General features: G+C 40.4%; 1 protein-coding gene and 1 long non-coding RNA gene across 2 annotated transcripts; one reads left to right on the plus strand and one right to left on the minus strand.

Annotated features, from left to right (window-relative positions):
• The first annotated feature begins 2,364 nt into the window (after positions 1 to 2,364).
• Positions 2,365 to 8,865, plus strand: LOC133916140 (fumarate hydratase 1, mitochondrial-like). Its single transcript, XM_062359664.1, has 17 exons — positions 2,365 to 2,578; positions 2,736 to 2,853; positions 3,406 to 3,555; positions 3,853 to 3,963; positions 4,048 to 4,131; positions 5,343 to 5,441; positions 5,547 to 5,597; positions 5,662 to 5,711; positions 6,114 to 6,195; positions 6,766 to 6,860; positions 6,947 to 7,013; positions 7,111 to 7,161; positions 7,362 to 7,457; positions 7,656 to 7,754; positions 7,830 to 7,859; positions 7,944 to 8,009; positions 8,347 to 8,865. The coding sequence occupies exons 1-17, from the start codon at positions 2,418 to 2,420 to the stop codon at positions 8,431 to 8,433; spliced, it is 1,497 nt and encodes a 498-aa protein (XP_062215648.1). The 5' UTR covers positions 2,365 to 2,417; the 3' UTR covers positions 8,434 to 8,865.
• Positions 8,866 to 23,637: 14,772 nt separating this feature from the next.
• On the minus strand, positions 23,638 to 24,350 carry LOC133914330 (uncharacterized). Its single transcript, XR_009909230.1, has 3 exons — positions 24,151 to 24,350; positions 23,903 to 24,057; positions 23,638 to 23,811 (listed from the first exon to the last, which is right to left on the minus strand). It is a non-coding gene; the product is annotated as an uncharacterized LOC133914330 (long non-coding RNA).
• Between the last annotated feature and the right edge of the window lie 86 nt (positions 24,351 to 24,436).

The following is a 24,436-nucleotide window of genomic DNA, read 5'->3' on the forward strand; positions in this document are numbered from 1 at the left end:
TGTCCAAATGCATGTGTGATGACCACTGTTTCTTCTCATCAAAAGTCTCTAATAAAGGATAGTTGTGTTCTGCAATATGCTTCACCACAATCCAACCATGGTCATAAGTCCTAACTGAATGATATAGTATATAATAAGAAATTCTTTTCATCAAATTTCATAAGAGCTTTTCTGAAATGCACTCTCATGCTGAGGATCAGACTCAGGACAAACATGACCTTCAAATGTCTGGTTCCTGCACATCATAAGTTATTGATTTGCTTCTCATGTCAATATTCACCTTAATACATGATCGAACAACCTAGTACACTAATCACCAATGTCTGGTACACCATGGAACATGTACCACACCCTTGATGCATTATTTACAAGCCTTCAATCTCACCTCTTCTTCCATGGATCACTGTGCGGTCTAATGCAATCAACTTCTGCACCATTATCACGAATGCAGGAAGAATTAACACTTGAAGTAGGTTCAACTTTAGGTGCACCAAGAGTTCCCTACCACCAAACAAATGTACATTTGCATCTAGCCTGCAAAAGTTACCCAACCGCCTCATTCATCGATAATATTAATTGGAATGATTCGAGGGGTTTTATTACATTCCAATTTCCAATGAGCATGTACTTTCTTCCACTTAGTTGATATGTTTCTTCATTTACACTTTCTTGGAACCCCAAGTTATATATCTCAGTTTCTTTAACAAAAGCAACAGGTGGAATACTGCACAAATTTCGAAATTACATCAGCTACATTGTGTATTCTTCATTCTAGCAATTTACTAAACAAAAAAAAGCTTGAAATGATATTTCAAATAGATTAGTACCTTTCCTTCTTGGATTGATGATGACACTCATCTCCACATTGTACCAGAGACCCTGATTCATCTAGCCCCACATTAGTTCCCCCTTGGACCCCAAGAGCTGCTCCATGACGGTTGGTCCCTACCACCATCTTGTGATCAACAACACTGATACCAAAATAGTTACACGCATCCTGTGATCAATGACAGTACAAATTAGAGAAGTTATCTATCTTTCTCAGGCAAATTGCAATGTACGAACTCTTGGACCACGCTGCAGTGAACTGCACAACAAGGAAATCAGATATGAAGTATTTACATAGCATTTAAACAAACACACTTAACTGGAATGAACATCAGACACAATACGTACATAGTTGAGGAGACAACATGAACTGGGACATCTGCCAAATTATCCTTCTATACAATCTTTCGATGAAGTTCCCTCAAAGATCCTGCAACAATCGAACCAAAGCTTTACAACTAGGGGCTAGAACCTGTAGCACATAAATGCGGACGCACATGAACAAAATACCTGAAAAATGCACCTTCAACCATCTCTCTGAAGGTCCTTGTTTGCGGTGGCATTGCACACTAAGGAAGATTGGGACCAAGGTACAAAGCATGACAACTTCACATCCACATCAGTGCGATCATCCACAAGTCTGAATTTTGGGACCAAATTTTTCGCCACCAAACACACACAAGTTCATGGTGGCCCACTGGGTCCATGATTCACTGAGATGAACATTAGACGTAGATGGATGAAGAACAGGAATAGGTGGTACCTTGGATGGCTGGACGGAACAAAGGTCCACATGAAGAGAGGGTGGTAAGGTTTGTTGCCTCTCGTCGTCGGCGAGGTAGCTCCATGCTCCGGTAGCCATGAAGGAGCTGAACAAATGTTTTACATTCGAATTTCGAATGGAAAGCCTCGTCCTTTCATGGTTCGATAACAAGGCCACACTGCCTCAAAATAACAGATTTCATTAAACCATAGAGAATACATCGTAACTGTTCATTACGCGAACTGACACGCTTCCCGAATCTCTAGGTCAACCTAGATTGCAAATCTAGGATTGTTGCTAAAGTATATATGTCAGTGTCTTGGTCCACATGTCAGATCTGTTATTGGTTTCTCGAATGGTATTGTTGAGTGGTGCATGCCCGAGCTCCTTAAGCCAAGTTAATAAATATTACCCGGGATGGAAACATCAGGACGAGCCCCCTAATAGGTGAATTCTTCGTGGGATAGGTCACCGGGGCCATTGCCAAAGTCCGTTGACAGCGTCTCCACGTGTTCGGTTAGCCAACGCATGGCAAACATTTTGCTGACCAAGAATTCTCCACTCGCATGAGTCGCATCCGTTCTAACACAAAACAAAGAGCGTTCAGCGAGCAGACCCAATCAGATCCAACTTTTCCAGCAAGGCAGCCCATCAATCACCTCGCACCATCCGATGCAGAACGCACGCGCGACGGCGCGAGATCAGCCCATTAAATCTCTCTCTCTCTCTCTCTCTCTCTCTCTCAGCCCAACACCCGCCCCGCCTCTCTCTCTCTCTTCCCATTCGCCAGCCGCCGCGCAGCAGACCTAGCAGAGAAGCGCCAGAGATGGCGATGGCTCTGCGACGCCTCGCAGGCGCGCCCGGCTCGCCGTCCCCCGCCGCGGCCGCCGCCGCGCTGCTCCTCCGGCCGGCGCTGACCCGCCCGATCTCCACCGGCTTCCGCGAGGAGCGCGACACCTTCGGCCCCATTCGCGTCCCCAACGACAAGTGCGCGGTTCCTCCCTCCTCACAAATTCGTAGAAGCTCTGTTAGATCGATCTGTTCGTCGCGCGTGCCGCCTCGCGTTCTGATATGCTCGTGTTGCGGCCCCTTGAATGCTGCAGTTGATCTGACGATGGCGGCTGTTATGTTTTGCTTTTGGTAGGCTTTGGGGCGCGCAGACGCAGAGATCGCTGCAGAATTTCGACATTGGCGGGGAGCGCGAGCGGATGCCCGTGCCCATCATTCGCGCCTTTGGCGTGCTCAAAAAGTGCGCAGCTAAGGTATAAAGCCAAACTGTTTTTTAGTGGCTGCAGATGGATGGATGGATTTGGTTGCTTGTGCTTGTAGGGCACTGCAAGCTTGGAAAGCAATTTCTGTATCTCATGGACGGAAAAGTTGTAATAAACAATGCGTGATGAGCCCAAACTTGCCTGCCTCCTGTAAACAATTGGGTGGTTATTATACTATTTTAGAGAAAATCGCTATTTTGAATTTTCCTGATTCTTATGAAACCACCGAATATTCCCACCTACAAATTGGCATACACTAGTTTTATTACAACTTTGTTTCACGGAGTAAATGGTACAAAAGACTACTTTATCCTGCCATGTTTCAGCTTCTTGCTAGTTTTGTTTTTCAATTAATTGAATGTCACATAGATAAACACTTCACACTTATTTTAGCCAATTTCAGATTGCACTGTTGATAACAATTAGAAACCATAGCTAATGCAGCTTGAACTTTTCTATCTACTTCCAACATTTCACTTAGTTTGTAGGATGCTTCAGGTAATGTAATGTATGTATGGATAACTTTGTGTTTCAATTTTGTAGGTGAATATGGAGTATGGCCTTGCTCCAACAATAGGGAAGGCAATAATGCAGGCAGCTGAGGAGGTCGCAGTGGGAAAGTTGGATGATCACTTCCCACTTGTTATCTGGCAAACTGGCAGTGGCACACAAAGCAACATGAATGCCAATGAGGTTGATGTCCTACAAATACAATGCTTAAATCTTGCATTCAACGTGTCAATATTAAAGTAATATAACTATTGTTCAGAATAATAACCCCAGTCAAAGTGTGAAAAGATAAAGTTTTACCGTCCAGATACTGTGGTAAACTAAACCTATCCCCATCTGTTCTCTACTCTGCTGATTGGCTGTATGCAAAACATTATCTTGTTAGTCCGCTAAGCTAATTCTCAGGTGAACATTGTTGTGAACTTGGTTTATTTTTTGTCTGCTGTGCCATATTGTTTATTATCTGTTTTTCCAATTTAGGTAATTGCAAATAGGGCAGCTGAGATTCTTGGACATAAGTGTGGTGAGAAGTTTGTACACCCTAATGACCATGTGAATATGTCACAATCCTCAAATGATACATTTCCCACTGTAAGCTTTAACTATTTTTAATCTTTTTTTCAATACACTCTTACTGCTGCAGATGTTCATTATTCATGTTGTTGTCATTTCCAGGTTATGCACATAGCAGCAGCCATTGAGATCAATTCAAGGTTTATCCCAAGCTTGCAACAGTTGCATAATTCACTTCATTCAAAGGTATTATTTTCTGCTTTTCTTCCATGAGAACTTTCTGTTACACTTGTCATCGGTCACTTTTGTTTTTGACCTATTAGATTTGTTTCAATATGTGGCAATCAAATTCTTAAATCACATTTGCCTACATAAGTTCCCATTAACTTTATCTCAGATATTCTACTGCATATTACTCAGATTCAAGACGAAACATTAAAAATTTAGAAAGTTGTCTAGGATTTTGTTGTGATAACCTTATTATTTTGGCATTACATGTGTGCAAGTATTACATAGTGGCTGCTAACTCTTTACAAGCTCTTTAGCAGTCCATTAGAGTCACATCAATGCAAAAGGTTGTGAACAATGCTTTTGTTGATTAAAGTTCGTATTAGTAATTAGGCGCTAATGAGGTACCTCATACCCCAATGGCGGACCCAGGGCCCGGGACCTTGGGCACCCGCCCGGGCTCCGTCCTGACCCGCCTCTGTACCTCTATATAGGCTATAAGGAAATTCGTGAGTCGTGACTTGGACTGGTCAAATTTTGGGCAAAACCCAGCTTGCACGGGCACGACCTGCACCCAGCCCAGGCTTCCTGAAATACCTGGGTCCGCCACTACCGTACCCATGTGATCACTTCAGACCAATTTCTACATGCTAATGGATACAAGCATCTCTTGTAAGCATGCATCTTTCCCTTTATGTCTTTGTTCCTTTTTAAAATTTCCTGTTATCCATATTTTTTTGTTTGTCCGTCAATCTCTAGGCCTTATGTTTTCTGATTTATAATGTACTTTTGCCTTTTATGTTAGCGTCATTTCATCTGTTGGTTTAATCTGATATTGGTCTTAAATTGACTGATAACATAATTTTTTGGATGGAATGAACTTCTGTTTTCAGTTGAGATATATCATATAAGCTTGTTACCTCGTGAGTTGCAATCTCAGCACTTAGATTACATTATTTTTCTTGAAAATAGAACAAATTGATGCATTAGCATTATTGTGCAAATGGTGATAAGATTAAACAATGCACTTGGTGAAACTGGTAAAAAGAACCCTGGCATGTTGACTAGTCAGCTGATTCATTCTTTCCCTTATTTTACCATAAGCCAAAATTGGTTTCCCTGGCATTTTAAATTTTTGGCTGGCAATACCAATAGCTATGTGCCACATCGTATATTTCTTCATATATTAAATACACTGTTCTATTAAATTTGCTAACCTGACTGTGCAGTCTGTTGAGTTTAAAGACATAATTAAAATTGGACGTACACATACCCAAGATGCCACCCCGTTGACTCTTGGCCAAGAGTTCAGTGGTTACACTACACAGGTAGGATTTGTCCCGGCATCTTTTGTTCTCTTATAATCTTATTTATTACTATTCACTCTAGATTGACAGATAGACTTATTACCTGTTTTGAACTCTATTTTGCAGGTCAAATATGGAATTGACCGAATTAATTGTACATTACCTCGGATGTACCAGGTACTTACTAATGTTCATTTTCTTCTCAAATGAACATGTAGTGATCATTTTCCTTGATGGGCAGCTTGCTCAAGGTGGAACTGCAGTTGGAACTGGCTTGAACACTAAGAAAGGGTAATTTTCAAATTTCTGTTGAGCTAATTTGTTTACATTGATATTTCTTGTAAACTGATTTTAATTTTGTTCTTTTCTAAATTCTCAATTTTTTTCAGTTACTTATTAGTCCATTATCAAATTGTTGTGGGAACATAATCCATGTAACCCTGTCACTACTATCTAGTTTCTGTTGCCAGTTTTACTTCCATTGACATATGTTACTTCTGGATTGAAAGTAATGAGATATGAAGATTTGAGTATTGTCCCAAATTTGAAATGGTTTTCTTATATATGGTTAACCATTACTTAAGTTGTGGTACTTGATTTAGGATAACTTTTAAATGGAACGTTAGTTCCTTTCACTACTCAAGGTCTTTTTTCATGTTTCTCATTTAGTTAAATTTGTATCTTCCTTTTCAGATTTGATGTCAAAATTGCCACTGCAGTGGCCGAGGAAACAAATCTACCTTTCGTGACAGCAGAGAACAAGTTTGAAGCTTTGGTTAGTGGTCACATATAAGGCTTACATAGAATTGCTAATATGGGTTGAAAGGTTCACACAATTTCATTGAAGATTACTGAACATTGTAATTGCATTGTTGGAAATAGGTTAGAATGTTTGCAAAACATATTTGCAACACTTGGATGTTTGCAATGGAAGATGTTTTGTGGATGATCCTTATCGGTTTCTCCACCGGATCCAAGTTGCTTGTTATTTTAGCTCCATGCACATAGAACAAGGAAAGTGTTGGTGCTTAGCAATCAAAGGGTATTTGGTGAATGATGTTGCCTCAGAAAACGAAAATAATAACTATTTGCAAACCAAAACCAAGTGACTAATAAGTTGAGTGGAGATAGTATTAACAAGTGCACATCACTTACTTTCACATGTTTCATTTTATACTAGTTGCTGGGCTTTGTTCTCTGAAGTAGCAAAATCCTTCCTTTTCTTGCTTGGATTATGGGGATTTAGATTTTATCCTCTCGCTAACTTTTTTTTCTCATTTTTGTATCGGGTCTATCTTCTGTTATTTCATCACTGTGTATTCTTATCAGTTTTTTCCTTAAGTAGGCAGCACATGATGCTTTTGTTGAGAGCAGTGGCGCCGTAAACACAATTTCTGCATCTCTTATGAAGATAGCAAACGATATACGCTTGCTGGGAAGGTTGTTATTCCAATCTTCTGTTTTATTATGACATATTTTTTCTAATATTCTGGGGCATGCACTCAATATTTCCAACACAATCACAGTGGCCCTCGATGTGGACTTGGTGAACTAATCCTACCAGAAAATGAGCCTGGGAGCAGCATTATGCCTGTAAGCAGACTGTTGCTGTATTAGGTCGTGATTGTTTTAGCATGTTTATCATTTAAAACACCCTTGTCAAGCTTCAGTTTCAACTTTTATATTTCAGGGAAAAGTTAATCCAACACAGTGCGAGGCTCTGACCATGGTTTGTGCTCAGGTACACAAATCATACCTTATTTCCTTTAAAATAATCTAATCTCCTTATTGGATTGTTAAGGCAAAGGACTTATTGTTTGCTTTATGCTCTTGATTCTTAGTTTTTGTATTATTCACTTGCTAGCGCATGCAATTGACTTTGTAGTTTATCTAAGTTTTGAACATTCCAAATAACTATTATTTGGATTTGTGGTATTGCAGGTTATGGGTAATCATGTCAGTGTTACAGTTGGTGGTGCGAATGGGCATTTTGAACTGAATGTTTTTAAGCCAATGATTGCAGCGGGATTACTTCGAGTATGATGTTTATTACCATACTTAAATATGCTTAATTAGGGCTTGTTTGGTAAAGCTCATGTTTTTTGAATAGCCACATAGACCGTCTTGTAGATTTAAGTATATATTGTTACTGTAAGTTGGTAACTTCAACCTCATGTTTTTTGTTACTGCAAGTGTGTTACGATTTAGCTCATTCACCATTCCTTTTTTCAACAGTCATTGAGATTGTTAGGGGATGCATCTTTGTCCTTCGAGAAAAATTGTGTCAGGGGAATCCAAGCCAACCATAAGAGAATTTCACAACTATTGCATGAGGTAACAATCCATTACTGAACTACCGAGACACTTGCATGAGGTGTATTTTACTAATTTCTCTGCCTTTTTGTCCAGTCTCTGATGTTGGTGACATCTTTGAATCCTGTAAGTAAATGGAACTTTGCATTGGATACCTCTTTTTTTAGTTGTAAAAACTTGTGAATCATGCTTAATTCTCAATGAATGCAGAAAATTGGCTATGACAATGCTGCAGCTGTTGCTAAGAAAGCCCACAAAGAAGGAACTACATTGAAGGTGATCATTGCTTTATTTATTTCTTTTTGCTTTGGCCTATCTCTGTAGTGTATATGCATTATATTAGCTTAAAGGTGATGCGCGCACAGCATAAGTTAATATCTTGGCCAGATCGCCTGAACCATTTAATAAATTCTGAATGCATTAAATATCAGAAACTTCTTGTTATTATGATTAGGACTCTAAAATGCGATATATTGCCTACTCTTATCCTCTTGGGCCGCCTGTTAATGTTATCATATCATCATGAAAATTGTAATTTATGTTATTTGCGTGCTTTGAACTTTTTCCATGGTATAATACATTGATTTTTTTTTTTAAATTTTGTTTTGTCCAGAAAGCTGCATTAGACCTTGGAGTATTAACGGAAGAAGAATTCCATGAACTTGTTGTCCCAGAGAAAATGATTGGCCCTTCTGATTGATAACACCATGCTAGCTATGTTTCTTTGAAGCATTCAGGTTGCCACACATCTGAATTCTGGTGGCTGCCTGTGATGTCAAACTTCTCTAGCCCATCCGTAAATAAAGCAAATCGAATTTCATATCATCATTAGCCCTCACCCCATTGGAGAAATGTTTTTTTCACAGTCGATGGTGCTGGTGCCTGAGAAAACAAAATACATCCTGTTCAAATAGGAACAATTTTCTTTATTTAATTGGAAGGGACACCTTCCGTTCTCTTGGCGAATGTTATGTAATAAGTGGCATGGCAACCATGTCCGTGAAAATAATTATCATTCAGCTTTGGGACAAGCGAACGATGCAAGATACATGGACCCTATCTTTTTACTCATTTCGAATCAGTTTTATTCATCCATCTATGAAAATTATATGGACCGGAGGATTTTTACCTTCTTTTGTTTGCCCTTAGCCATTTACAAACTCTGTTTCCTCTGCTATTTTATCGTTCACACACAAAAGAAAAGAAACTATTATCTGCTATCTTGTAAACCTGTTCTGTGTTTGTGGATGAGTATGGAGCTCGGTGGCAACGCTCCTGGATGGAGTCGAGCTGATGGGGGTTCGAGCTTCCGTCCGGCACCTCCTAGGTCTTCAACGAAGATCGCGTTGTGAGAAAGTGCTGTTAAAAAAAAAAATTCGATTATGTAACAGTTATTTACTCTGCTATAAAATTATTAGAGTTATTATGGAAACAACGCCATCAAAACTATTTCATGCTAGACAGAAAATATCTATACAAACATTCAGCTCATTTTTCACAATCTTTTTTTTTACTCTATTAGAGAAAGGATTGGCTAAACAGGGAGAACCTGCCCGCTTTTTTTCTTCCAAAAAGGCAAAAAAGAGGAAAATTGCAAATACCCCCCTATAAGTCACTTCAAGTTACAAATAAAATAGTTGACCACCCTACAAGTCTAATCCATTGCAAAATCTCCCCGTAGAGTTTTAACCCAATGTCATGTAACATATTTGCTGTGAAATGACTTTATTACTCTTAATAGGTTGTAATCATGGAAGGGTGGGGATGAGGAAGGGTGTAACAATGTACTAAAGTCCACCGAGCCTATTGTGTCATTACAATTCCATCTACAAACTAGATCAAATGAGAAGTTTGGTAAGCCATAACACACAGCTACCCTCCCCAATCACCTCCTATCTATGCTATTAGCCTACGTGGAGCACTCGAGATCGCATCACGGCAATATATTAACATTTCATTGAGTTAGAACCCTGAGTGAAGATTTGCACATGGTTAGACTAGTAGGTGGTAAATACAATTATATTACATGTAGGGGGTATTTGTAACTTGAAGTGACTTGTAGGAGGGTTTTTGCTTTTTGAAAACAAAATCCAACAACTATGAACTATCTTGAACTTTTCGTACAGGGAAAAATGGATATGGAAAACAACTGTTTGAGTAATATGCTGAACTGCTAAACGCCTATAAGGTTGTGAGTTTAATTTCACTGACTACACATCAGGAGAATGGTTGGTCGTTATTGAACTCAAATAAGCTTATTTTTGCCTAAGCCTCAACTTAGAACCATGTAGAGTACTAGAATCATCCTTTACTCTGCAGTGACTTAAATGTACCAAAGATATCCTCATTATGGTTCGAGGCTCCACATGGTAGCATCAATAGGTTTAGTGTGCTAGGTTAAATAAATGTATATTTCCCCATGGATTCCTAAGTTGCTCCCGGATTTGTTGAAAAATCCAGTTCTCTCTCTTTTTTTAATCGGTGCTTCCCCACGACACGGTCTTCGTTAGAGACATGGAGTGGGACGGGGGCTCGAACCCTGTCGAGGCTCCCCATGGTAGCGTCAATAGGTTTAGTGTGCTAGGTTAAATAAATGTATATTTCCCCATGGATTCCTAAGTTGCTCCCGGATTTGTTGAAAAATCCAGTTCTCTCTCTTTTTTTAATCGGTGCTTCCCCACGACACGGTCTTCGTTAGAGACATGGAGTGTGGGACGGGGGCTCGAACCCTGTCGACTTGGCTCCATCCAGAAGCATTGCCATCAAGCATATAAGGCAAAAGTGTAGGTTGCAATGGCACACAAGGATTTTTCAACAAATTCTAACGGATGTAACTAAAGTGGCATCAACATGATAAAAAAATTGAAGTAGTGGTATAGAAGGGTACTGGATATTTTGGATGGCACATGAGAGAAAAATATAAGTTTTAGTAGCACACTGAGGGACTATCGTTAGAGCCAGATCTAACGGAGATGGTAGAAGGGAGAGCAAAACTTAATCATTGGCATAAGAGGGAACTCTAAATGCGGACGAGCATGGAGTTCAGTTCACCGTTGCAGGTAATTTTCTTGTTAGTTTTTTCAGATAATGACAAAAGTACCCTTGGTTCGCACCGAGCGCCACTGAGCTCGCTCGCCAGCGGCGAACTGACGGCGGACAGCAGACGAGTTGTGGTAGGTCAGGCTCCTGGGACCAAAGCAAGGTCGCTGGTGGTGGTGGTTTCATGGTCTGATCGCTGGAGCATTGTCAACGGCGCGGCCAAGAGCAGCGAGTCTTGTCGGGTGTAGCTGCATATGCGTGTGCGGTGTGCTTCAAGCCAAATTGGCGTGCGGGAGACCACAACTGAGGTGCCAGGAAGTTCATCAGGCGGTGGTTGACGTCCGCAAAGCACCAAGCCGATGAGTTGATAGTGAGCGTCGGCGGCAGGAGGAGGCGCTCGGTGCCAGAGCTCTCCGGTGGTTCAGAGGCAGCCAGAGAAGACCTGCCGGTTCAACTCCTCGTCACTTGATGATGGCGCACAAATGGGGAACTCAGCCAAGGCCCACCAGAGGAGGAAATCGAGCATGGCAGTGGCATTGGCCCGAATTGAAGAAGTGAGGTGAGGTGTGCTAGCTAGATAGTAGATGTTACATGTGCTCACACGAGTCCAACGGCGTGCACCTTAGGCCCTCAGCAGCAACCCACCAGAGAGCACCTCGCCAGGTTTCCTGCAGTGGCGGAGCCAGGATTTTTGAGATGGGTGTTCAAAGTCGTGTCGACGACGCTGAAGAATCAATCCATATAGAAATTAAACATCCATCATAGAAAATACAAATAATTCCATAGTGAAGAAAAATTACAATTTAACACAGCAGGACTTAATTTGGAAACGGGATATTATGTCTTGATCACTAACTTGAAGAAAAAAATCCCCTTTCAAGAAATGTAACCAAGCAATCATTTAAGTGTTGATCTCCCATGCTATTCCTTAGCTTGTTCTTCACATAATTCATCGTCGAAAATACCCTCTCAACGCTTGCCGTTGCTACACGAAGGATACGTGCCAATTTAAGGAGCTTGTAGACAAGTGGGTAAGTGAGATGCTTATTTGTTTCAACAAGCATAGTAGAAAGTTGAGAAATCTTCTCCACTTTCGCAAACCTTTCATCTCTACGCACAAATCCAATAAAGTGGTCAAGTTGGAATGGTAGATGCATCAAATATGTCCCTAAGAAGTCCGTGGGGTAAAATTTAGCAAGCCTAACCAAGCTGTTTGTATCAAAAGAAGCAAATGAATTTGAAGGATTGAATGATAACATGCAGACAAACAACTCTGTGTTTACCTCATCAAACCTATCATTAAGCTCTCGAAGTTGCCTATCTATAATACTCAAAAACATTTCAACTTTGAAACGATGAAGATTCTTGACTTTTGGGAAGAACCTTTTTGATCTTGTAGTTGGCATGCATCCATCATCCATATTAGCAACTTCAATTTTGTGTTTCACACAAAAAGAAGTGACTTTCTTAAGATATCTCTCCCAACCATCATCCTTGCGTAGTAACTCCAATTCAGTCTTTGTTGAATAAATGAGCTCAATTGCATTAACAATATCTTGATCCCTCTTTTGCAAAGCATTATTCAAGTCATCCGTGTAACCAAGTATGGTGTTCAACAATTGTGCCATGAAAGCAAACTCAAAAGACTCAAATGAAGTCATTGCATTTTGAGCTTTATAAGCATCATTACTGAGAATGGTCTTCTCCTATCGCTGTGAGGACCCGAAGGATTGGACGATACAAAAGAAGAATATGTTGCACAGTTTTATAGTGAGATCCCCATCGGGTATCACCTGGCCTCCTCAACCCCATCTCTTGATTCAAACCACAACCACTGTCAATTTCACCCAACTCTAATGCTTGTTCAAGCTCTTCAGCTTGAGCTACTCAGAGCATTTCCTGCCTCTTACAAGAAGTTGCAATTGTATTCAACAAGTACCCTAATTGCTCAAAGAATGCCACACAATCTGGATTCTCCTTAGCAACGTCCACAAGAGTCAATTGAAACTGATGTGTAAAGCAATGAATATAATAAGCCGAAGTAGACTCATCCATAATTAGTTTCTTTAGACCATTAGCCTCACCCTTCATGTTACTAGCACCATCATATCCTTGCCCACGAACTCTAGACAATGTCAATGAATGATCCATAAGTAAAGACTCAATTGCATCCTTTAATGTTAAAGCACAAGTGTTTTCAATATGAACACCACCAAGAAATCGCTCAACAACCCTTCCCTTCTTATCAACATAACGCAAGCAAAGAGCCAATTGTTCCTTTCGGCGCACATCACTAGATTCATCGGCAAGTATTGCAAAGTAGTCATCACCTAGGTCTTCCATCATAAGTTCAGTGGTCTCTTTGGCACAGCAATTGCTGAGTGACTTTTGTATCTCAGGGGCTGTCATTTAATTGTTCTTTGGAGCATTCTTTAGAACAACATTTCTAACTTCTTTGAAATTTTGAGCTAGGCAATTTAGAAGTTCAAGAAAATTGCCTTTGTTACTTGAGTTCTCACTTTCGTCATGCCCACGGCAAGCCAACCCTTGACACAGAAGAAACCTCAAACACTTAAGTGTCCATGTCAAGCGAGATTTGTACAAAACTTTGTCATGTTTGTCTTGCTTATCTAGACACTGTACAATTGTTGTTCAAGCTCTAACAACAATATCATATTTCTCTTGGCACTCACTTTGTGTACTTGTAATATCACCTGCATGTTTATCAAGACTACTTTTATTGTTCCAATTCCTAAAGCCTCCATTCACAAAAGCATCCCCACCAGTATATTTAGTGCGGTCCTTGAATAAATAGCAAACAAAGCAAAATGATGCACCTCTATCGACACTGTACTCAAGCCAACTATATTCATCAAACCATAAACGATTGAAGCGACGTTTACCTCCAACTACCCTTTGCGGAAAATTATGTGATCGTGGTTGGCATGGCCCCATCTCAATATAACTCATTCTCACAGTATTTTGATCATTGACATCATAATCCAAGATGACAATTCTCTTCCCTGGATCATGCGGAAGATAGTCACTATCATAAACTGCGTCATCAGCTTCATCATCAAGAATTCCTCCATCATCTTCATCATCATGAATTACCACTTGCGGTTCTGTGCTTGGAATCTCAGGTTCAAAGCTATCATGTGCTTGCTATCCAACTGAAGGAGAAGTGGTTGCTTTTTGTTTCTTGTCAGCTCTACTCCATAAAGATTTCAAGTCTACAACTACAAACTTCTTCTTTTTTTATTTTGATTGTTCCACAACCTGAGACCAGAGATATATTCAATCATCTATCCAATCAAACAACAAGCTGAAAACTCAAGTAGATAAGCCATTAGCCACTAATTACCTCGTCACAGATGGAGATAGCCTCGGGCTCGGCAACCGGCACTGGTCCCTTCCCCTTCTCCTTCTCGTGCGCTACCGCTGTAAAGCCTACAGTTGGTTCGCCTCCTTCTCCTTGCTTCCCCATCCTCAGACCTCAACGCCTGCGAGATGCAGTTGTAGGTAGGCAAGCCGCGGGCAGTGTGGGTGGCTGTGCCCGTGCAGCCGTGCGGCATCGGCGTGTCTCCGGCTCTCTGCGTCAGGACTCGAATTGGGATTTGGGAGTTGTATATTGGGCACTGGCGATCGGTGTGCTCGATTGGGGATTAGAGATTTAGGGGATTGAACGCATGCAAAAGAACGAAGCAAATGCCGAATGGACGGGAACGTCCAGCCATCCAGGGAGTCAGTAAGCGATGCTTTTCTTGCTTGTGGGCTTTTCTTGCTTGTGGTTATTTCCTATATGCATGTCTCTGCAGTTTGTATGGGCTTTTCTTGCTTGTGGGTTGGCCCAAATATGCATGTCTCTGTTTTCTTGCTTGTTGTTATTTCCTATATGTAATTTAGTGTCCTAATCACCATTTTTTTTTCTTAAAATTCATGGGTGTTCAACTGAATAGCCATGAACTAAGGTAGCTCCGCCACTGGTTTCCTGGGCTGCCCCAATCACAGAGAGAGAAAAAAAGGAGAGAGAAATCTTGCTGGCCAGTGGGGAACTAGGGATAGAGATCGAGAGGAGGAATCTCGGTGGAGCAACGTGGAGATGGAGATGGGATTTCATGTAGAGAGAGAGAGCTGTCTGGAGGAGAGAGATGTAAACTAGGGCATCGTGGGAGGAAGAAGAAAGGAGGCAAGGTCATAACAGTCTTTTCACGTCTCAGGTAATGGCCGTAGGGCAAAAATGGCATAGAAGAGCAATAAAAACTAAACCAGTCACAGAGAAGGGAACTCTAAATTTTGAATAGCACATAAGGCAAAAGTATATGTTGCAATCGCATAGGAATTTTCTCTAGAATGTGTTGTTGTTAGAGACTTCAATCTTGTCATGTTCTCATTGTAATGGCCATTTTGCCCTCCCTTGACTGACCAGCTGACCCACACCCTCGGCATAGTTGGATCCCCAAATTGATCAATCCCCAAATTCAACCGGAGAGAGAGAGAGAAGAGGACGAGGAAGCGACGTCGGACCGAAGACACTAGTCCATGAAAACAGCACAAGCTCAGATGGCACCTGAGAGTAGAGCATGATTGCACGGCGCGGGTGAGAGCAGACCAAGAAGGGAGGTCAGCCAGCGTAGGTGACATCTAGGAGTTCAACTAATGCAGTCACCATGAAAGTTGTGAAGAAGGTCTTCGTAGACAAGGTAAACAAGCAGCTCGTCTCCCTCTCCCTTATCAGCCTGACTGGCATCATCTCCATTGACCTCTGTGGCAAGCACGCACGTCTTCTCCGCCGATGGGGTGTATTGCAGCAGCTCCTGCACCAATTAGGTTGCAAGCTCGCCAGAGCGAACAAAGCTCGGTTCCATGTTGATCTTCACTTGATCTCTAGAAGCTTAATAAAACTCTCTTGATAGCTTCCCATTCACCAATCATAGGAGACTCCATTGTTCGCATCATCCTCATTTGGTTCACCACTAAAACATGAATCGCAATCGTCAAGCACACAAGTTGTCCACTAAACTTGTCTTGATCTTGCACTTTCAATTTTGCATATTCAATATCTCAATTCAACTCATACCTTCTTATGAAACCTAACTCTAATTTACTCTAAAGCACAAAGCACATGGGTTAGTCCATGAAACCAAATTGATAACTTTATACCTTAAGTCACTTGATCTTCACAAGTAACTTGATCTTTACTCTTTATTGTCAATTTTCATATGGAACCTAACCCCACTCACTCTCAAGCACATAGCACATGGGTTAATACATAAAACTCAATTGATAATTTCATACCTTTAATTACTTGATCTCCACAAGTAACTTAGTCTTCATGCTTATTGTCAATCTTATTGAGACCATCCTCAACCTCCAAGATCTCTTCCACTCTAACTTCTCCTTCATCACATGAGCATCACCTAGAGCTCAATGACATCGATGAATTTTATTTTGATCACATGTCATTTCTCAATGAATCCATACTTAATCCTTCATGCATCACCTATGGAATAACTTGCTAATAATTCTCAATATAATTGTTAGTCTATAGGTATTGTCATTAATTACCAAAAAGAAGAAGTTCATTTTACTCCCCTAAAGAATCGACGTGGTCCGGATAACCCACTAAAGTATAAAATCGTTCAGTTTACTCCCACAAAGTTTCAATACCGGATCACTTTACCCCCTCGGCCGGTTTCAACAACGGTTTTCTAATTTTTAATTAGGTAATTTTGCATTTAGATCCCTAAACTTTTCTATTTTCAGAAAACCCTTATTTTTTACATTTACCCCTTATAGTTTTATTTATTTACATATAAGTCTATAAAATTTTATAAATAAGCCCCTAGATCTTTCTATTTTTACTAAATAGCCCCTGCCTTTTTATAGAAAGACCCATGTAACTTCAAATCTTTATAACTTTTTCATACGAGCTCTGTTTTAGGTGATTCTTGCACTCATATGATCGTAGCAATGAGTACTTTCTGTTAGTAGGATTTTTATCACACTTTGCTACTATTTGGTGTACTGTTCTTAGTTATTATGTTTTCTCTTTTTTCGGTTGGTCCTGTGAGGCGCCTTCTTGTGCCACTCAACAGTCAACCGATGCGTATAGAGTAATGAGGATATCTAATTAATTGGCCAAGTTGTACCCATAACCCTAAAAATGAGATTTGTATTGATAAGAATGCAGTAGAAATAAAAGACACACTTTTCTACAATGGGGTCAATGTGATCAAGGACACTTGTCTGGATGCTACTTAGTTATCTCGAACTTCTACTCCTAGAGATTTTTGTACTGCTTCTGAACGTAATCGTCTACTCACAGGACCAACTGAAAAATGAGAAAATACAAATAACTAAGAACAGTATACCAAATAGTAGCAAAGCTCTATAAAAATCCTACTAACAAAAAGTACTCATTGCTATGATCGTGTGACCTCAAGAATCACCTAAAACGGAGCTCGTATGAAAAAGTTATAAAGGTTTGAAGTTGCAGGGGTCTTTTGTAAAAAGGCATGAGCTATTCAGTAAAAATAGAAATGGTCTAGGGGCTTATTTGTAAAATTTTAGGTACTTATATGTAAATAAATAAAACTATAAGGGATAAATGTAAAAAGCAAGGGCTTTTTTATGACAATAGAAAAGTTTAGGGGCCTAAATGCAAAATTACCTAATTAAAAATCTAAAAACCGCTGTTGAATCCAGCTGAGGGGGTAAAATGATCTGGTATTGAAACTTTGGGGGAGTAAACTGAATGGTTTTATACTTTAGGGGGTTATTCAGACAATGCTGATTCTTTGGGGGAGTAAAATGAACTTCTTCCTTACCAAAACTACACTTCGAGGGTAGATAAACCTTCACCTAGTCCCTTTGGCAAAAGTCGGAGAGTCCAAAAGGCGTGCATGTCGTGACTACTTCGTGGTCATAAGGTGTCCAACACACCCTGCCCATTTATAGCTGGTCGAATGTGGCAATAAATTGAGGGTACGAAGCGCTTGTTGTCACCATCGCCCACCTCGGCTACATGAAAAAGTCAAGTGTCATGCATATAAGCGTAATGAAAGAATGGTACTTAATGAAATGTGTTAACTTGTATTACTTACTTCACGCTTGCACCAGAGTGAACCCATCATAGGTCCGTCCACTGCTTCATGTAGGCCAAACTCGTCGGAGAAGTAGAAAGAACCATTGTACTCGTCATATGATCTTAGCTGCGAGCGGCCTATGTCAAAGTGCTCATATGACCACAAGTTCAAGAGCAATGGACATCGTGTGATCGAAGTGGAGACACTGCTCCTACAACAGGCCTTGCATAATTCCTAGTACGTCTGCTCAGGACCATAGAGCCCCAACTGTACTGAGAGACATGCTCTAGAGGGCCATATGAACTACTTATCGACGGTGTCTGCGTGCATGCTCGTGAAGAGGACCCACCCAGACAGCCACATTAGGTACGCCTCCAGGTGCCGTCGCACTCTCCAGCCCTCTGACTCAGGTGTCAGGCGATCCGCCTAGAACTGCTCAACCAAGGACTTTGATGGACCTGCTTTGGGTTGAAGCCCACCTACTCTGGCTGCTAACCCTTAGGGATGACTTCTTTGAACCTAGCAAGTAGCTTGTCCCTTCACCCGACGTGCAAGTTAGGCCCGTACACTACAGTCCTGACTAAGGGCAAACCCAGTAGCATGGAGACATCCTGCAACATGATAGTCATCTCACCTACGGGCAGGTGAAAAGTGTGCATTTTTGACCTCCTTGGTCGACAAGTGTAGTAAGCAGGGCCCGATCAAGGGGAATCCATGGGGTTAGTTGGGTCCAGAAGACGCACCAACGGAAGGAGACCCGGTGTCCTCAACCTACAAAAAATAAAGAATGAGAGCAAAATATCGGGACATTTAGAACAACAATCACATAATGAATGAACTTATTGCCTCGGGATAAAATACTGGTCAAGCCTCCAGAAGTGGTCCAGAGTGCATAGACGCAAGGTGGGTACAGCTTGGTGCCCTCCAAGTGTGTTCGATGCGTCACATCGATTATCGGGTCGATGAGCTCCACACCTAGAAGCAAAAAAGATTGTACTACATAACATAACGAATATGAGAAGTACATAGTAATGAAACGCAAAACATGCAAGATAAAAATTGAACTCGAATGAATAAAACTTTCAAGAATAATGCATAAATAAAAATCATTATTACAAGAAATGTAGCAGCATATTTGAATGCATCATATAGTACAAAAAATTATGAATAATTACAATAGTTCATAATATTACAACATGCAATAAGATAGTCTGAATATTACATAATACAACATGGTCCAAATATTACAAAAAGGTCCAAATATTACACCACATATTCAGGTTGTCCGGTACTCCAAATAATACATAATACAATATTGTCCAAATATTACATGACATACTCAGGTTGTTTGATACTCCAAATAATACATAATACAACATGGTCTAAATATTACAACATAGTCCAAATATTACAACGCATACTTAGGTTGTTCGAATATTACAAAATACAACAATGTGCCAATATTACAACAATTAAACACATAGTCTGATGAATATTACAAACTTAGGACATCATCCAATTAGTAATGCAACATGGAAATAATCTCTCCGTGCTTCAAATACGAGCCTCATTTGTAGGGTTTTTCTTCTTCTTCTTCAGCTTGCGGACAGGGACACGACTCACCTGACGCCAGAGTGTCCACCAGATACTAATCGCACTGCCCCCTCAAGTGTGGACCTCTGCATACTAGGCACTCCTTGCAGGCTCGTGCTCCCTCAGCATCGTCCATATCATTTCTGATACTAACAACACCTCTCTTAAGCTATTGTAGGAACCACAACCAATTATTCATAGACTCACGTTTGACAAATACAAAAGCCAAAAGTACAATCTAGTTCTCACCACCTACCCCAGTAGATGTGAGTATTTTCCCACTATATTTGCCTATGAGGAATGTCTCATCCATGCACATCACTGGCCGGCAATGTCAGAATGCCTCGATCATATACCCGAATGGCCAGAACGCCTACTGAAAAACTCGACCTCCATCCCGATTAACAAAATCGTGAGTAGCAATACATGTACCCAGGTTTCTCCATTGAATAACCTCTAGCAATGAAGGTAGGTTGTGGTATAAGTCCTTATATGTACCAAACCTTTTCTCTAACACCTTCTGTTTCGCTCTCCATACCATGTCATACGAAATCTCGTACTCAAATATGTTGTTGATAGCATACATAATTCCAAATGGGGACATACTAGTCTTCTTCATATCCTCTGGATACATCTCCTTTGCAGTAAAATCAGTGGCCATATTCCTATGCACGCATATAGGTTGGCTCAAGTTGCAAGTATGTGGCTTAACAATGGACGCTCATACAGTGTCACACCTCGACAAGAATCCATGAACTCACCACATGCAACCTTCAGCTAAACATTTCATGTCATATGTCCGAGGATTGGAAATTGCCACCTTGAACTCCCTCTTCTCCGAGAAACAATATCTCTTCACTGCATGCTGCAAATGGACCTTGTCATGAAACATCTGGCATTTGGTCACCATGATGGAATCATACTGCTATGATGACTCGTGTCCATCATTCACCGTCAATTTCTCCAATGCAAAATTCGACCATTCCTCAGGAATTCCTGCACCTAAGTCCACAAATATGAAGAACTTGTCATCATCTGCCTCCATCTGGCCCACAACTGCCTCATCTCTCTCCCCTTGATCAACAAGCATCGCTTCCTGATTACTTCCCCGTTGTTACGTTCTTCTCTTGCCGTATGTACCTCAATTGGTGCACTAGTTCGCAGGGGAACCTTCAGAACCACACTCTCCTGCACCTCATCAAAAATATTTTCACCAACAGCTTCTACGGTGCTAGGGCCGGATTCTTTTGAACCAAGATCGCTTGCTTCTATAGGGATGCAATGGAGAAAACCCCATCTCAACCCCAATGACACAAATTGTTGCCATTGCTGTGAACATATAAGCTCTCTAAGCTCCCACTGTCACTCAGTTTTGTGACGTCTAGGAATCAGAACCTTCACCGTCAATCGCTAATGAGCTGAACTAAATTGTAGCAGATTATATAGCTAATCTAACACTTTGGTCCACCTCATCTCTCACGGACTATTCAATTCTATGTCCACATACTGGAAGTTGTTCAAATCCACTCCACTGTCACAATACATGACATATCCACAGCCAAAAAAAATCCTGAACCCCACTACGGTCGACATCCTTGATTCAACAACCATACTATACTCCATTAGTTTAAATATTCCATCAACTACATTTACTATAATTACCTTACAAATTATACTAATATCACTATAAAATGCTAACAAATCTTTTGTCCACATTCCTAAATATTCAACTAACAAATTCAATTTTAAATATATAGTAGATTCGTATGCAGTCTCTAAATTATATACCTATAATTTTCACCAACATCTAATTACTAATGCAACATTCACCTCTAATTTTCTAAATTCCCCTAAATATTGTAATAATAGATTTCTATTAAATCGAAATGAAGTACTATTACATAATACATTCTAAACATGCAATCCAAATGTATCGTAACTATCATATTCCAAATTTATTGTTACTAAGGAATTGTCAATCTAATTTTTTAAAATTACTGCATTTCGATTCAGAACTAATTTTCTACCTACGTTATACTATATTTCCTTTATATTCTACTATATCATATCAAAATTATTCCTACTCTAAAAATTACCCTCTAATTTCAAATTTTTGAACAAACTCCATTGCAACTTTTCAAATTATTTCTACTCCAACTCTTATGTCCCTCATTTTTCTATATATCTTCCTCTACTCTAATGTCTCTATTCCTATGTTTGTATCTAAATTTCTCTAATCCTAAATTTTCAATCTACATTTCCTAATCTAATCAAACCTATAAACTAATAACATATCGATGAACATTGACTCCGCATTCTAGAATCAATGCTACCTAAAATTACCAAATGTAACAAAACCTATAAATTAATAATAAGCCGAACATAATCAATAATATGCCTCAAATAAATTTTATCTAACGCTACAAAATTTCTACCAACTCTTTCAAATAAATAAACCTAATTTTCATTGTACTGAATCCATCCTATCTTAAATGTAGCTCAAATCTAATCAAAATTCATATACCAAAATTTCCTAAATAATAGGCCTACACTCTTTCCTATTCTACATTCTATAAAAAATTCCTACATATTCTACCTACAAATTATAGCATAAATATTCGTAACATTCGACTCTAAACTTTCTAAATCTTCTATCTATGTCATGGAATCCTTCTCTAAATTGCCTATCTATACTGCAGAAATCCTAGTCTTAAATTTCTAAACACTCTAAATATCCTATTATAAATATGCTGCGAAAATTATACACTAAAAGTTCTAAACACTCTAAATATCCTATACTAAATATACCGCGGAAATCGTACTCTAAATTTTTTACCTATTATTCTACACAACTATTTCTCTAACCTAATTTTATTCTACCGGATTTTGTCTCTAATCTACATAGATTTTTCCTATTCCACTCACTACTATTCCTAATCTAATCTAAATAAAAAAAATGTACCGAAGAATGTAGTCGTACGCACTACCGATTCCTCCCTCCTATGACCTCTCCCCGTCGCCCCTCTCTCTCCTCCGTGCCCTGCCCCTCTCTCTCCTCTGTGCGCTGATGCTCTCTCTCTCACCAATGTGAGCGGTGAGTGTGAGACAAACAAGTTGAACTGAACGGACACTCGACAACCGTATAGAAATTATAGGCATGTTGTCACTCCATGTGTCGATAGGCCTAAGCTGGCACTTGTCGGTACGCGGAGTGCCGACAGGTTCCTCATGCCCATTTGTCCGCACTCTATATGTTGGCAGGCTTCCGGCATGCACTGAGATCAGACATGGCATCAGCCCAGGTTTGAGCCCACCACTTATCGGCAATCCGAGTGCCAACATGACCCCTACCCACTACCACGTGGGATGTTTACACTCCGCGTGCCAACATGTATATATTCTTGCAATTTTGTGAATTTAGCTGTTTTTTGTAATTTTTTAATAAAATAATATTATTAAAAAAATCTGGGAGAGAAGAGGTTTTGAAGACAAACAAAAGTTCTCTGTTGGTATGGGCCCCACCGTAGGATGGTAAACATTAGAGAGAAAGTCAGATTGGCACCCATATGAAGTGGCAAACTGTGGAACCCTACGCGGAACAAACACTAATGTTGCCCTATGGACTCAATTTTATTGCATAAATTTGGCATAACACTTGTTGTGCCCACCATCACCACAATTAATCAACAAGTACAGTACACGTGCACCGTTACTAGTACCTCATTAAACTATAAACTGTGTGGAAATAATAGTTCGGCACAATTATCACGACATATAAATGGAGTCCAAAACTTTAGAGTTCAAGTGATGAACTTGATAGAAGGTAGGAAGTTTGAGCTGGATCAATCAGTATCTATGCACGTTACGGTATCATACAAAATATGTCATTAGTAGCGGTTCAAAATTGGTATCAGTGATAGGTATTAAACTGTCACTGATTACTCGGCACCGATGATCGGTAACTATCAATATCGATTATGAAACCAGCACAGAAACTCACTATCACTGTCAGTTTGTAGATCTAATTGACAGTGAAGCATTTTTCCAAAAAAGAAAAAGAAAAAGAGAAGAAATCGATCCCGTCGTGCCGCCACCAAGCTTCCTCATGCCATTCCTGGATCCCTCCACCGAAGACACTAATTTTCCCCATTTCACACTAGCAGAAACAAGTATACATGAGATCAAACAATCATATGATATTCTTCTCCCTTTATGCCACAAATCAAGTTATTCAAACCAGATTTAAAAAAATTACAAAAAATTCGAACTAACACTCATAATTCAGCTACACAAATGGGCTAATCTTGCTCGATGGGATCGGCACCTTGTGCTACAGCGGCTATCGTGCCTTCGCCAGCCTGCGCATCCCGATTCAATTCACTCCAATTCAGATGAAATGGGTAGCAGGAAGGCAAAGGAACTTAGCATAGGGGAGAGCTTGGAGCTTACAGCATGTACTCATCGTCGTTCTTTGTCATCGTCATCACTGTCATCGTGGTTGAGTTTGCCCCTCTTCTCCTGCTTGGTCTTCCACTTGTGGATCCGGTCCTTCCACTCCATGCTCCCCTCCATCTCCCTCTCTGCCTCCAGGTCCTTCCCAGTCACTGCAAAATACCACGCAATAGGTCATGCATCTTCAGATCAATCTTGCAAGATCAATCTAATCGGAATGGCAAAAGAATTTGTTTTGCACCGACCGCTTCGAGGACGGCGTCTGGCCTCCTGTCCTCCACGTTTGTGCCAGCTGCCCCATGCCGTCACCCCCTTCATGCCCACCTCCGTCATGCCGCCACCTCCTCTTTTTGGATTGGGATAGAGGAGAGATTGAGAGAGAGGAAAGAGGGGGAAAATGAGAGGAAAAGAGAGGGTGAGAGGTTGCATCCGAAAGAGATAAGGTTGGGCTCAGTTCAGTCGGTTTGTGAGAAGTCATAGGAGGACTTAGAATTTTTTCAGCTTAGTTACTGTATTAATCATTAGTGACGG

This window comes from Phragmites australis, chromosome 4 (genome assembly GCF_958298935.1).
Source record: "Phragmites australis chromosome 4, lpPhrAust1.1, whole genome shotgun sequence".
In the NCBI taxonomy this organism is placed as follows: domain Eukaryota; kingdom Viridiplantae; phylum Streptophyta; class Magnoliopsida; order Poales; family Poaceae; genus Phragmites; species Phragmites australis.